At 43.0% G+C, this 12,399-nt stretch overlaps 1 protein-coding gene across 1 annotated transcript in view; it reads left to right on the plus strand.

Moving 5' to 3' along the window:
• The window catches only part of lama2 (laminin, alpha 2), a 91,557-nt gene that overhangs the window by 16,744 nt on the left and 62,414 nt on the right, over positions 1-12,399 (plus strand). The window contains exons 4-13 of the mRNA XM_057017877.1: positions 4,947-4,998; positions 5,606-5,796; positions 7,192-7,371; positions 7,784-7,873; positions 9,329-9,446; positions 10,169-10,347; positions 10,426-10,525; positions 10,899-10,956; positions 11,145-11,247; positions 11,361-11,501. Of these exons, the coding sequence (XP_056873857.1) occupies positions 4,947-4,998; positions 5,606-5,796; positions 7,192-7,371; positions 7,784-7,873; positions 9,329-9,446; positions 10,169-10,347; positions 10,426-10,525; positions 10,899-10,956; positions 11,145-11,247; positions 11,361-11,501 (1,212 nt within the window). The remainder of the gene's footprint in view (positions 1-4,946; positions 4,999-5,605; positions 5,797-7,191; positions 7,372-7,783; positions 7,874-9,328; positions 9,447-10,168; positions 10,348-10,425; positions 10,526-10,898; positions 10,957-11,144; positions 11,248-11,360; positions 11,502-12,399) is intronic.

A 12,399-nucleotide genomic window follows, 5' to 3' on the forward strand; every position in this document is an offset into this window, starting at 1 on the left:
AAGGAAACAATATAAATTCTTATTATAAAATGAAGAAGTAGTTGCCCTGGTAACGTATAACACACCCTTCCAGCAATGAACTGACTACCCCTGCAGGGAGCTTGCAGGATTTATTTCCTCCAAATTCAAAGCTTTACATCATTTACTTTCATAACAATAATAATTAGGGAAAGCCTTTTAAAGGGCGTGATTTCATTTTCTTCGTGGGATTGTGAAGCTTCTACCATTTTGGCAGTGCTGGAATTACTTAAAACGCCACTGATATTAATCATTTTCTAAGTACACATGCCACTCTTGAAATAATTGGGTTTCCATTTTTGATTTGCAAAGCTTGGCAGGAATGTAGATGATAGCACAGCTACGTCCTGGCATAGGATGATTTACAACATCGAGCCGTGTTTAGAAATGTGATTAAACAGATTATTGTGCCAGATTATAATTATTCAGATGTCAGGAGAATAAAACTAATGAGGCAGAGCGACTTCAGTTCATTCAGAAACAAAACAGGAACAAAAGTAGCCCGGAAGGGTGTAAATAATAATAATAATAATAAAACCCCACAGTGTGTTTTTATGGAGTTTTCAAATTTCAAATTGGTGTTTTCTTTTAGAATATAATTACATATGTAATCAGGAGGATTAAAAACTGACATGTTATTGGTTTGAAATGACTTAAATGCTCCATAAAGCAAGTTATAGAATAGAAAATGAAATTCTGACATTCTGAAAAGCTTGAGAAAATACTGAGAATAATCACTCTTGTCATTTGTCAGAGCTTTTAGTACCTTTTTTTTCACCACACAGTGGGCTGACCAAGATCCCTTTTATTTAATAGCTATACGTGTCCCAAGCCCCTCATTATATGCAGTTATTTCAGTTAAAAAGCTCTCTGGCTTTTCATTTACTGGCACCCACCATGCTGCTCATTAAATAAAATTACCTCCATTTATTCAAATGTAGCTAATAGTTCCTGTAGCATTCTGCAGAGCACATAATCCATCTTCATCTTCTTTAAGATCAGAAATTAAAGATCCTCGTAACTAACTTTGAAAATAATGACCGGTAACATTAAAAAGCGGTACCTGATCACCAGAATGCTGCCACCAAGAAAATGTAATTTAATTTCATAGAATTCGTTTGAATAATTACTTGGATCGTCAATTGCTGTGTTAATTTTTATGGAATTGTGACTGAAATTACATCTTTTTGGCACAAATCCGTCCAGCAGACATCACGTCTTTGAATCTCATGTCTGAGATCGTTTTGTTTTCCGAAGGCTGCACACGATAAGACCCTTTCTGACCACACCAGACCATCATAGCGCCGGTGGAATTTGAGTCTGAGCACCTTTTATATTATAAAATTTATAATATAGCAGATATGTGTGTTTAAACACCCAGTTTCTGTACATGTCTGTATGTATGTGTCAATAGTTTCAGGGGAAAGCTTTTTACCAGTGCCCTAAATTACCCCCTGTGACCTCAGCATGATGTTGTTGGCTCACGTGCGTTGGCGTGCGTGCTCATCACCTGTGACCCCTCCCCCCTCTTCTATTGGATGGAGAAAAGATGGGAGATGAATGTCTGTGTTGTTCTGCTGATGATCACGTGCGTCCATCACCCGGTACACGAGTTCACCACTCACACTTTAGCGTGACGATGGTGCTGACTAATCCAAGTCTTGGTTCTGTTTATTCAGCATTTTAATTACAGGTGCAACTGTGAACTTTTGTTTATTTTTTTATGGGTTATATTAAGTATAAGTATTCTAGATACACATCGAGTCAGTGTATGTCCATATATGAGAGCGGAGGATGAGCTGCAGACCGATCGGGATCAAGCTCAGCCCTGCGTTTGGACCTGGATCCAGTCTCCTGGAGACGTCTCATACTGGGCGACAGGCAGAGAGAGGGAGGTTTCTCCCTGTGAATTTAAAAGTCGAGTTTTATCCCTGGAAATGGCGTAATAAACATTTTAGAGCTTCCTGGAACAGGGGGTTACGGTGACCCTACGGGGGATGGCTGGGATCTTCTGTGGTATGAAGGTCGTGGGTTCAGTCTCTGTCAGTGTGTCTCTGAGCACGCTACTGGACCTGATGACCTAAACCTGTAAATGGCTAAACGTTTGATAATAACTCTAGTTTGCTGTGTTTACATGATCTGTACATTCCTGCAGTCACACGGGACTTCCATGTTCATAAAGGAAGAATTTTCATTAGAAGTAAGCCTTATGTACTGTTACTATGGTTACGGGTGACCGCATTTAGATGACAGCACGAGAGAACATTGGGTAGGGCTTTGATAAATGTGGCGTCAAAGAATCGATGGCATTGTAGATCACAGGCGTTCAGTCCTTTATGTGTGTGTTTGAAAAGTTTGACGATCTCCAGCAGATCTCCTGCAGATCTCCAGCAGATCTCCAGCAGATCTCCAGCAGATCTCCAGCAGATCTCCAGCAGATAACAGGGACGAACTTCCTCTTTAAGGAAAAAGTGATCACAGCTTCAACTCAAGACCACAGAGGTCAGGCAGCCCGAAGAGATCCTGAATGAAAAGAGAACAAGAGCCCAGTCAGGCCAACAGAACCAGACAAATGTGCACTGAAGCCCACGTCGACACTTGGCCCTGCTGAGCCAGACCGAAGCCGCTCAGAAGGGGAGCGACGAGAGGAAGATCTCCACAGGACTCTGGCAGCTCAAGCAGAGAGACGCCCGTAGAAGCTCTCAGACAAAAGACGAGACCTTCACAATGGAGCTCAATCAGCAAGCCCAGAAATGCACCATGTGACCTCTCTGACCACTGGGAGGCTTCATCGACAGAGGAAAAAGAACATTTCTGGAATAGGAGAAGCCAGCAGGAGAATGAAACACCGTCATACGAGTTGCGGAGTTCGAGACAGAGGTCGCCAACAGGACAAAATGCAGAAGCAGGAACAGTGTGAAGCTACTGAGCTGATGCTGCTTGTTTTTATACAGTAGAAGGTGGAATGGGAGGTATTTATTTGAAATTCCAGAACTAATTTATTCCAACAAGCACGGCCTTGTGAAAGCCGCTTGGAGGGCGTTCCGAAACTTTCCTATCTCGGCTTTTTAATTTCTACATTAATTAGCAGCGCCACAATTGCTTTGAACACCCAAAGATGCCATTATGCCTGAATTAGCCAAGCGAAGCTTCCGCCATAGTGTGGACAGTGTTGTTTGTGGCTCCGTTAGAGTAAGACTGAGGGAGAGGTTGCAGCATCGCATTGTGATGCCTGTGAGCGAGTGTGTGAGTGTACTCATGTGTTGTGTTTGCGCGTGCACGTGTGTATTTGGCAGTTCACACAGAGGGGCAAACATAAAGAGGATGGCTTTCTGCTGGGTGTTCCACACAAGCGCGTCTCAGTTTATCCACAGGCTGTTGTCTCTATACCCAGCTCTCCTCTGTAGCCTCGCCGCCCTTCACGCCAACATGAAAAATGATTGTTTCTCTTTTATATTTTGTAATTTTATTTTTTATTTTTCAGGCAATTTGAACAATGTTCCGTGTAGTTTGCTTTTGAGTTGTCAGAAACTTAGACTTCAAATATCACAGCTTCGTCGGCTTCTCCTCCGACCACATTAGGGGCAATTTGGTGGAAATGTACAAGAGTGGAGCACCACGAGCACTGCGTGCACGAGCCTTTTTCCCTCTAAATCTGGCATTTAGAGGCGCTTGATGATTCGCACTATTTCTAACTGGGCCAACTTCTATTTTATTAGTCCAGTGAGATGTTAACACGTTGCATTTGGAGGGACAGTTAATTTTAACAAGTCTACGTTCCAGGACGGTTTCTATGATGGCGTTACCGCCTGCGCTTCTGCGGGTGTTGCTTGAAGGCTGGATCCCCAAACGAAGCAAAAAAAACAACATGTTTTTACTCTTTTTTTTTTTGGTTGCTTCATTTTTGCGTAAGTTTCCCAAACTGCAGCAGGACTGTGGAGCCAGAGGGTTGAGATGTTGCCTTGGGAATGGGCTGTGAGCAGCAGCTGCTCAGGGCTGTAACTATATCTCCAAATCCTGTTGGAGTTCAAATTGATTGACCACAGTTCATTTGGTTTTAAACAAGCTCACCATACTGGAGTCAGGGCTTGGTTGGTTTGGACCAGTGAAAGAAACATTTTTAGTGCTTATTTGGCTCTTTTGCTCCTTAGCATGCCAAAATCAGATCCCTGGGATATTGTGCTTGTTTCCTGTTAAATATGTCTTCTCATTGTGATAAAATGTCTGAGAACTTGGACATGTTTGCCTTTTTTAAAGGCCTCTGATGTGGGAAGACACGCGGAGATGCTATCGTAGCATCGTTGCTGTTATGGGGCTGGTAAATCATTTGCCTCCAGATGTTTGCAGGCTGGACACGCTAAATGAAATAAACAGCGATTAAGCAAATGTGGTCATCAGGTCTTCAGTTCAGAATGATTATTGATGATGCAAAAGTTAAGTCCAGATAAGAGAGGATTTAATGCCATTAGCGGATTAATACTGCTCTTCAGACCTCAAGGCAAAGCAGAATTATTTCCTGTATAAAAATGGGTATTTTTGGTATTATAATTTTATTTAGATTTTAAATGTAGGTTGTCACCACAGCTTTCTGCAAAGCCTGCTTTCACACAAAGACATCAAGGCCCCACCATTCTCACTCAATAGAGGTAACATTGACTCTTTGTAAAGGATTTGAATAACCACTATTGAATTACCCTGAAAACCTCCATCTCTTTTTCTCCATTCTCTCTCCCTCCCTCCCTGATAGAAACACAAAGTCTTTGTAGCTTTGTTCATTTTATTGCTGCAAGGTGAAACGAGTTCCCACGTCACAAAAAGACAGAAAACGTGGAAAAATGGGAATATACATGTCTGTACAAGAGCGTAGCATCATGACATCATCATGACACTAGCATCAATGATCCTTTCTCCCTGTCTGTGTCTTCCAGGTTTTCCAAATAGCCTATGTGATAGTAAAAGCAGCAAACTCCCCTCGCCCAGGTAAGCAGCGCTGATGTCGAGGCAGGTGGTATCAAAATCCTCGGGAGCCACAATCCATCCGGGATCTGGTACATCACCTCCAAGGCATTGGGGATTGGTCCGTGTTCTGCCTGGGAGGACAGAAAATCTGGCTGGATTGTGGCCCTCGAGGACTGGGTTTGGACATTGTTGCATTGTAGCTATGTTAAAAAATGATTAATAAATGAACACAGCTGCAAAAAACTGGGACTAAATGAATGAATATGAACATGTTTAAGTATTTTTGGGGACATTCCTTTACTGACGGCGCTGATATGTGACAGATTTGATTGATTTGATAATCTACAAAAGTTCTGTTCTGGACTGTCAACTTAAAAAGATCAGTTAATAATGATTTCCGTGGTTTATTTTCCACTTTTATCAACACTTTACTGTGTTGATAGCAGTCTATGTTCTCATCTGCCGGTCTATTCATGATGTGGACCCTTAAAAGAAATATGCAGACATGAGTGTTTTGTCAGTTTTCCGTGTAATTTAATCAGAGTGGCTTTTTGAAATCACGTTAACGTTGTTTTTATGGGTTTCTCTGTATGTCTGAAACATCACCACTGTTTTTTTCCCCCCTCAGGTAACTGGATTTTGGAGCGTTCGCTAGATGGCGTGACCTTTGAGCCGTGGCAGTACTACGCCATCACAGACACTGAATGTCTGACGAGATTCAACATCACTCCGAGGACAGGGCCTCCATCTTACACCAGGGATGATGAAGTTATCTGCACATCCTTTTATTCAAAGATTCCCCCTCTGGAGAATGGAGAGGTAACAACTGATACTCATTAAAGTTGGTATCTGTAATGAATGTAAGTCCTTTAATGTGCTAAGAGGCTGGTTGAACCAGCTCCAACTAAATCTATTAAAACTAACTTGTATTCAAGCATCTGAGATTAGCACTTAGTGAACATAAAAACACAAAAAAGGCAGAGGTCATTAGCAGTCAGTCAGGGTAAAACCTAAGACATTCTGGGATGTTCACTGGTCAATATACTGACTGATGCGCTGAACGTTTCCAAATGAGTAAAGTAGAGAAAATACACTCAGCTCTTCAAACACTAATAAGGGAGACTAGATTCTTTGTCTAGTTCAGGAATTAGGGAGAAATCAAATTAACTTAAGGATAGAATGATTTTTTTAATAGGATAAAAGTACATTTTTCTAATGATTTTAACAATTTATCATTACTCATAACAGCGTCTCCTCCTCATTATTAAGCAGCGACGAGCACATCGTTGCTTGATGTTGCTTTAGGAGTGTGTGTGACTGCACAACGGTCGGGGTAAACACACAGTAACTGACATTAATGAAGAGAAAGTGGAGCACAGCTCCTGCACACGGCCTGGAAACAGGCCTAACCACACATCTATAGGTCCCACACAGTCTGGTAGTAGATGCTTTCCTGGAGGAACGTGGGTGCTCGTGGGTGCTCGTGTGTGTGTGTGTTTGTGTGTGTGTGTGTGTGTGTGTGTGTGTGTGTGTGTGTGTGTGTGTGTGTGTGTGTGTGTGTGTGTCCTGCGGGGGAGTGTTAGAGGGGATGCAAGATGGAATGTCAAGGACTGCAGGTAAGCTGAACGTGTGTGTGTGTGTGTGTGTGCATTGCGCGCGCGTGTGTGTGTGTAGTTGACACCTCACTAGCCGTTTGATCACAACGAAACCATAATGAGTTGTAGGCGATGTGTCAAAGCATCGTGCACACACTCATAATGTCACCCCACCATTCGTCACACAGATGCATGAACACACTTACACAGTCAACCCCCACCCATCAAGTATTCCCACACACACACACACACACACACACACACACACGCACACACACACACACACACACAGACACACACACACACAGGCACACATCAGACTTCAGCAGATGTCAGCTGTTGCTCTTGGTCGCATTACTCTGACAGCTAGATACGTTTTTGAAAATCTCACTGTCAAATTTATTATAATTGATACATTTTTACAAGTTTACAAGTCTTTTTTGATTGCCCATATGTTTCTTTACATTGAAAAATTGCTTGCCATCATTAATTCCAGCCTAGGATGTGTCCTTTCCATCTTCGGAGTCTAGAAGCATCATTAATGTTTGTGAACACCATCCGTTGTTGCCGCTCGGCTCCGCGGCTTCTCATCATTATGTACCTGCTTGGCCCTCTGCAGATCCACACGTCTTTGATCAATGGCCGACCAAGTGCAGATGACCCCTCCCCAAAGCTCCTGAACTTCACGTCTGCACGCTTTATCAGATTGGTGTTCCAGCGAATCAGAACGCTGAACGCCGACCTCATGACTCTGACGCTCAGTGATCCCAGAGATATCGATCCGATCGTGACAAGACGGGTGAGCTCCTCTTTCTTCTCTTGTTACAAGGTTGGATTCGTAACCTGAATATATGATAATATTTACTGGCTAATATCCCGATCAGAACAGTACGTTCAAATAACAACTGGCAGGTTCAGTGATGCTGCACACATTTTATATTGTAAAAGAGAAGCAAAACCATGTAAACTTAGCCAGTTTGTTTATTGATTAGGACTAAAAGAGGATAAATTCTACTGTAGTAGCAGATAATGTAGCGTGGGTGAGCCTTTGAGATAGTGATGAACAGGAGGCAGCTGTAAACACAGCTTTCTTTAGCACTGTAGTTTGGTGCAAAATAACATCAAAATAGATCCCTTCAGCGTGTTTAGGACAGAATCGTGTCTGCTTTGACATGGATCTCATAATGTCTTCTCTCGCCTCTGTGCTTCAGTACTATTACTCCATTAAGGACATCTCAGTGGGAGGCATGTGCATCTGCTACGGCCACGCTAAAGCCTGTCCACTCAATCCTGTCACAAAGGTAAAACAAAACTCTGCTAATGTCGTCACTGCTGCACAGACAACCCCTCAGGTTTTAAATCTACTGCTTCATATCAAACTGTGCCTCTGTGTGTGTGTGTGTGTGTGTCTGTCTGTCTGTCTCCCTGTCTACAGGGAATTCAGGTGACACTTGAACATTGTCTCAAATGTCACTCTCAACCTTAGAGTGTTTGATACTAGACACCTGATCTCTCTCTCTCTCTCACACACACTCACACAAACACACTCACTCACACACACACACACACACACCATTGTACTTCATCAGGACTTTCATAGGCCTAACACATTACCCAGCTCCTCCCCCTAACCATCCATAACTCCAACTGCCACTCCTAAACTTAACCGAGCACTCACTGAAACTTGTGAGGACCAGGCAAAATGTCCTCACTTTAGTAGTAGAATATGTAGTATTTTGGTCCTCAATATGAAGCTCGTACAAGAACACACAGAGACCTGTGTCCATTACATGCCTGAGGCTGAACAACAAAGACATGCTCATGTCCCACTAATGTCCAGGCTGTTGGTGATGATGGTGGTGATGATGTCATTGAAAATAAATGATCAGAGAAGTGTAAAAGCTCAAGTTTTCACTCTTCTCTTGTTTCATCTCCAGGCAATTCTTACATCTGAGAGAGGCGTTTGGCCAGAACAAGCTGAGCCGGATTAAAAACGATTGAAATTAATTTATTTTAAATGTCTTTGAGTCACACAGCGTAGGTAATGTAGTTCTTTCAGAAACCTATTAAAGCTGAATATAATGTATTCGATTTTCGGTGAGCTGCAGTTTACGTCAGGTTTATCTGTACACTAAAGCAGCGGAGATGTTTGAGTTGTTGGGGAACGCTGACAAGCAAAGGCAGCCCTGAAGGCAGCAATGCCGGCGTCGGCTCAGGTGCAGTGGCGGCATTCATTCTGACACTGTCACCACGGTAACCACTTCACAGGAGGTTCAAGATGGACTCTCAGAGTTAACAAAATACATAGCAAATATGTTTGTTCCATGTGTATTTTTTTCTCTCCTGGCAGAGTCACTGTAAAACTAGATGCCTTCAAAAAACCCATTAGCTTATACATATCATACAAATATATATTATTTACTCTTTGCAGCAAGTTCACGCTTACTTTCAGTGACTTGTGGTGCAGTCATCAGTTTATTCCTCCTTCACATTTTTTCTTGTAGATTTTCACATCAGGCATTTGTTGCAGGACTCTTCTGAATTCTTCTGAATCTCAAGTCAAGACGTTGTGAGATTTGCCTTTTTTCCGTCACCAGGCACTTAACAGATTCTGCTCTGAATTTTATTGAAGCCTTGACTCGTTCCCATGTTTCCGATCCACTTGTACAACAACCGTTGCTCGAGTGTGCTCAATCAACCACCGTGACTTTTCTGCCGTGTTACACTTCAGTTTTTCCTCCCATTCATCTTTGCAGAAGTTCACTTGTGAATGTGAGCACAACACATGTGGAGAGAGCTGCGATCGTTGTTGCCCTGGTTACCACCAGCAAGCCTGGATGGCAGGGACCTTCCACACTCGGCATATCTGTGAGAGTAAGAAAGATGTACACTAATGCTGATTACACACTTCAGTTACAACAACGATTGGTGCAACGGGCCACTACATTGTGTCAAACCCACATATGAAGCTGGAGTTCAATGGAAATGAGTCTGAGTCCCATTATTAAATTGGTGTTATAGAATGTCAAACTTAGTACAGGTTACACCTTCTAATGACTCCGTCTGATCACTGCTTCTTCTCAAGTCTCACATAAGACCAAATTGACAAGAAGTTAATGATCCTGACTGGGCAGTTGTAAAGCAACTAATCCTGATTGATTCAGGACAGGATCACACTGTCTTTAATAGAGTGTCACGCTGCACAGGGGAAGCCTGGAGCTTCACGGGCCATCATTGTCTAAAGTGGGGGCACGAGGATGTCTGACACATGCTGCCCATGAAAATAGGAGCTTATAGAGCCACTACATCCCTGCTGTTCATGTAGATTTCAAATCTAAGTCAACAACTACCCAGGGGGAAACACACCACACCCCCAACTCACTTCATTCATGACCACAGCAGGTTGTGGAGAACATGCACTAACTTCTGCTTTTGGTGCACTTTCACCGAGCCAGTCAAACATTTGCAGACTGTCAAAACATCACATACGTCCCTTCAACTTCAGAAAACGTTTTTGCTGTTTTGTTTTTTTCTTTAAATTCAGAACCGTCTGCGTGCCATTGCATGCACTACCAAATGTGTGTGTGTGTTTTCAGAGTGTAACTGCCACGGCAAGGCAGAGGAGTGCTACTTTGACCAGAGAGTGGCCGATCTGTCCCTCAGCTTGGACATCCGTGGTCAGAGGAGAGGGGGCGGAGTCTGCGTGGGCTGCAGTGATTACACAGCTGGGACCAACTGTGAGACGTGCATACCCGGGTTCTACAGACCTGTTGGGGTAGAGGCGATCCTTTGGCTTGTCATATATGGCCTAACTTTATGCAGACTACATGTAACCCCCTTTTTACCTGTCCAGGTGAGCGCTGATGAAGAAAACCCCTGCATCCCCTGCTCGTGTGACTCTGACGGTTCTGTGAAACAGTCGTGTGTCCCGGACTCAGATCAGGCAACACCGAGTAGGAAACAGTTGTTCATGTCTTTGAATAGTTTATACCCGACACACGTGTAAGTGATTCCCTGTCAACAACAGCCCAGAAATGATACATTTGTGTTTTCCTTTTCAATTGGCCCATTTATTCAGATACTGAAGATCTTTTCCATCCACAGACGCTTCTCTATTCAAAAGTCTCTTTTGAAACTGACTATTTATATTAGGGATAATTTTACTCGTCTTTGTGATCGTACTGTTTTTGTCTTGAAACAGGAGCTATATTAAGTGCATCCACTACAAAAGAATAGACTCCCATTTTGTCCTGGACAGTGTGTGTGTGTGTTTCTTTGTTTGCAGCACATGCATTTGTGTTTTGTGTGCTTGTGTTTGATTGACAGGCCAACCACCGGGGTCATGCTGGTGTAAGGAGGGTTTTGGGGGTCTCCGCTGCGACAGGTGAGACGCACGCGCATGAACTGACACGGTCACCGTGTGACAGCTGAGCAAAATCTTTCAGCTGTGGTCTCGTTTCAAATGAGTGTCAGGAAGTTCCTGGTCGGGTTTTGGATGATTGCCTTTGAACTGACGCTCATTTTTACCGTATATTTGTGCACACTTTTGTCTTTTTTGATGCTCTTCTCCAGGTGTGCTGTTGGTTATATGGGCTTCCCGTTCTGCCAGCGCTGTAACTGCAGCATTGATGGAAGCACCAACGAGGACCCCTGTGTTACACCCTGTGTGTGCAAGGTACCCCCCCACACTGACGAGTACTCCGCCCGAACCTCTCCAGCAGCTTCATTAGTATCACACCTTCAGCTTCTCATCTTTCTGCTCCATCTCTTTCTCCATCACGCCTGCAGGAAAACGTGGAGGGGGAAAACTGTGACCGCTGCAAACTGGGGTTCTACAATCTCCACCGTGCCAACCAGCGCGGCTGTGAAAAGTGCTCCTGTATGGGCGTGTCCAGCCTGTGCTCTGCCTCCACATGGACCTATCAAAATGTAAGAGCTCCAATCCTTGGCAATGTGTGCAAGGAAGTATCCAATATTATAGTACTTTCATATAGATACTGATAAATCGTATTTATTTTATCAGGTTTTGACAGGTTGCAATTTAATTTTTGTTCTCATTGGCTATATTAGTTTATAAAAACCTTAGATTACGTATTGTTATTTTATTGAGGTGTACATTATTTAGCCTCAAACTGGGCAGTTGAAAGTGAAATGTCTGGCAGCAAGTAGAAAACAATTTAATGATTCTAGAAGATGTCTGTGGTCTGTATGTGTGTGAAGAACAAGAGGTGAGGGAAAGAGAGGTGGACACATATAAGAAGAAAACAAGACACTTGGAAAGTAGTGTAGAGGGCAAAAGAAAAGGAAAACAGTTTGACTGACAGGTGGGGTGGGGGGAAGGAGATGTTGAAGGAATGACAGCTTTGATTTAGACACTGATAGCGAGGGTGTGTGTGTGTGTGTGTGTGTGTGTGTGAGAGAGAGAGAGAGAGAGAGAGAGAGTATTTGTGTTCAAAGGGGAATCCAAGGTCAGGTTAATTGTAGTGACAGATGTGTGACTGGTTCACTCTTCACTCACACACACACACACACACCACACACACACACACACACAGTCAGGTGGAAAACATATAAGAATGCTTTAAACGTGCCTTTTTTTAAATCCACATGTCAGAAAGATCCCCAAGCAATTCCCTTTTATATAATGCTTTAAAAATAAAGCAAGCTTTATGGACAAACATTTTAGTCTTTTGGAGGATTCTTCTGATTATTGTCCGGGCCGGATCAATTGTAACTCTAATGTCCAACACGGATAACCTGCCTTGTTTAAATGGCCACATCGCTGATAGATACGCATACAAATCTATTATATATCTGTTAATTTGTG

This window comes from Takifugu flavidus, chromosome 19 (assembly GCF_003711565.1).
Source record: "Takifugu flavidus isolate HTHZ2018 chromosome 19, ASM371156v2, whole genome shotgun sequence".
Lineage (NCBI taxonomy): Eukaryota > Metazoa > Chordata > Actinopteri > Tetraodontiformes > Tetraodontidae > Takifugu > Takifugu flavidus.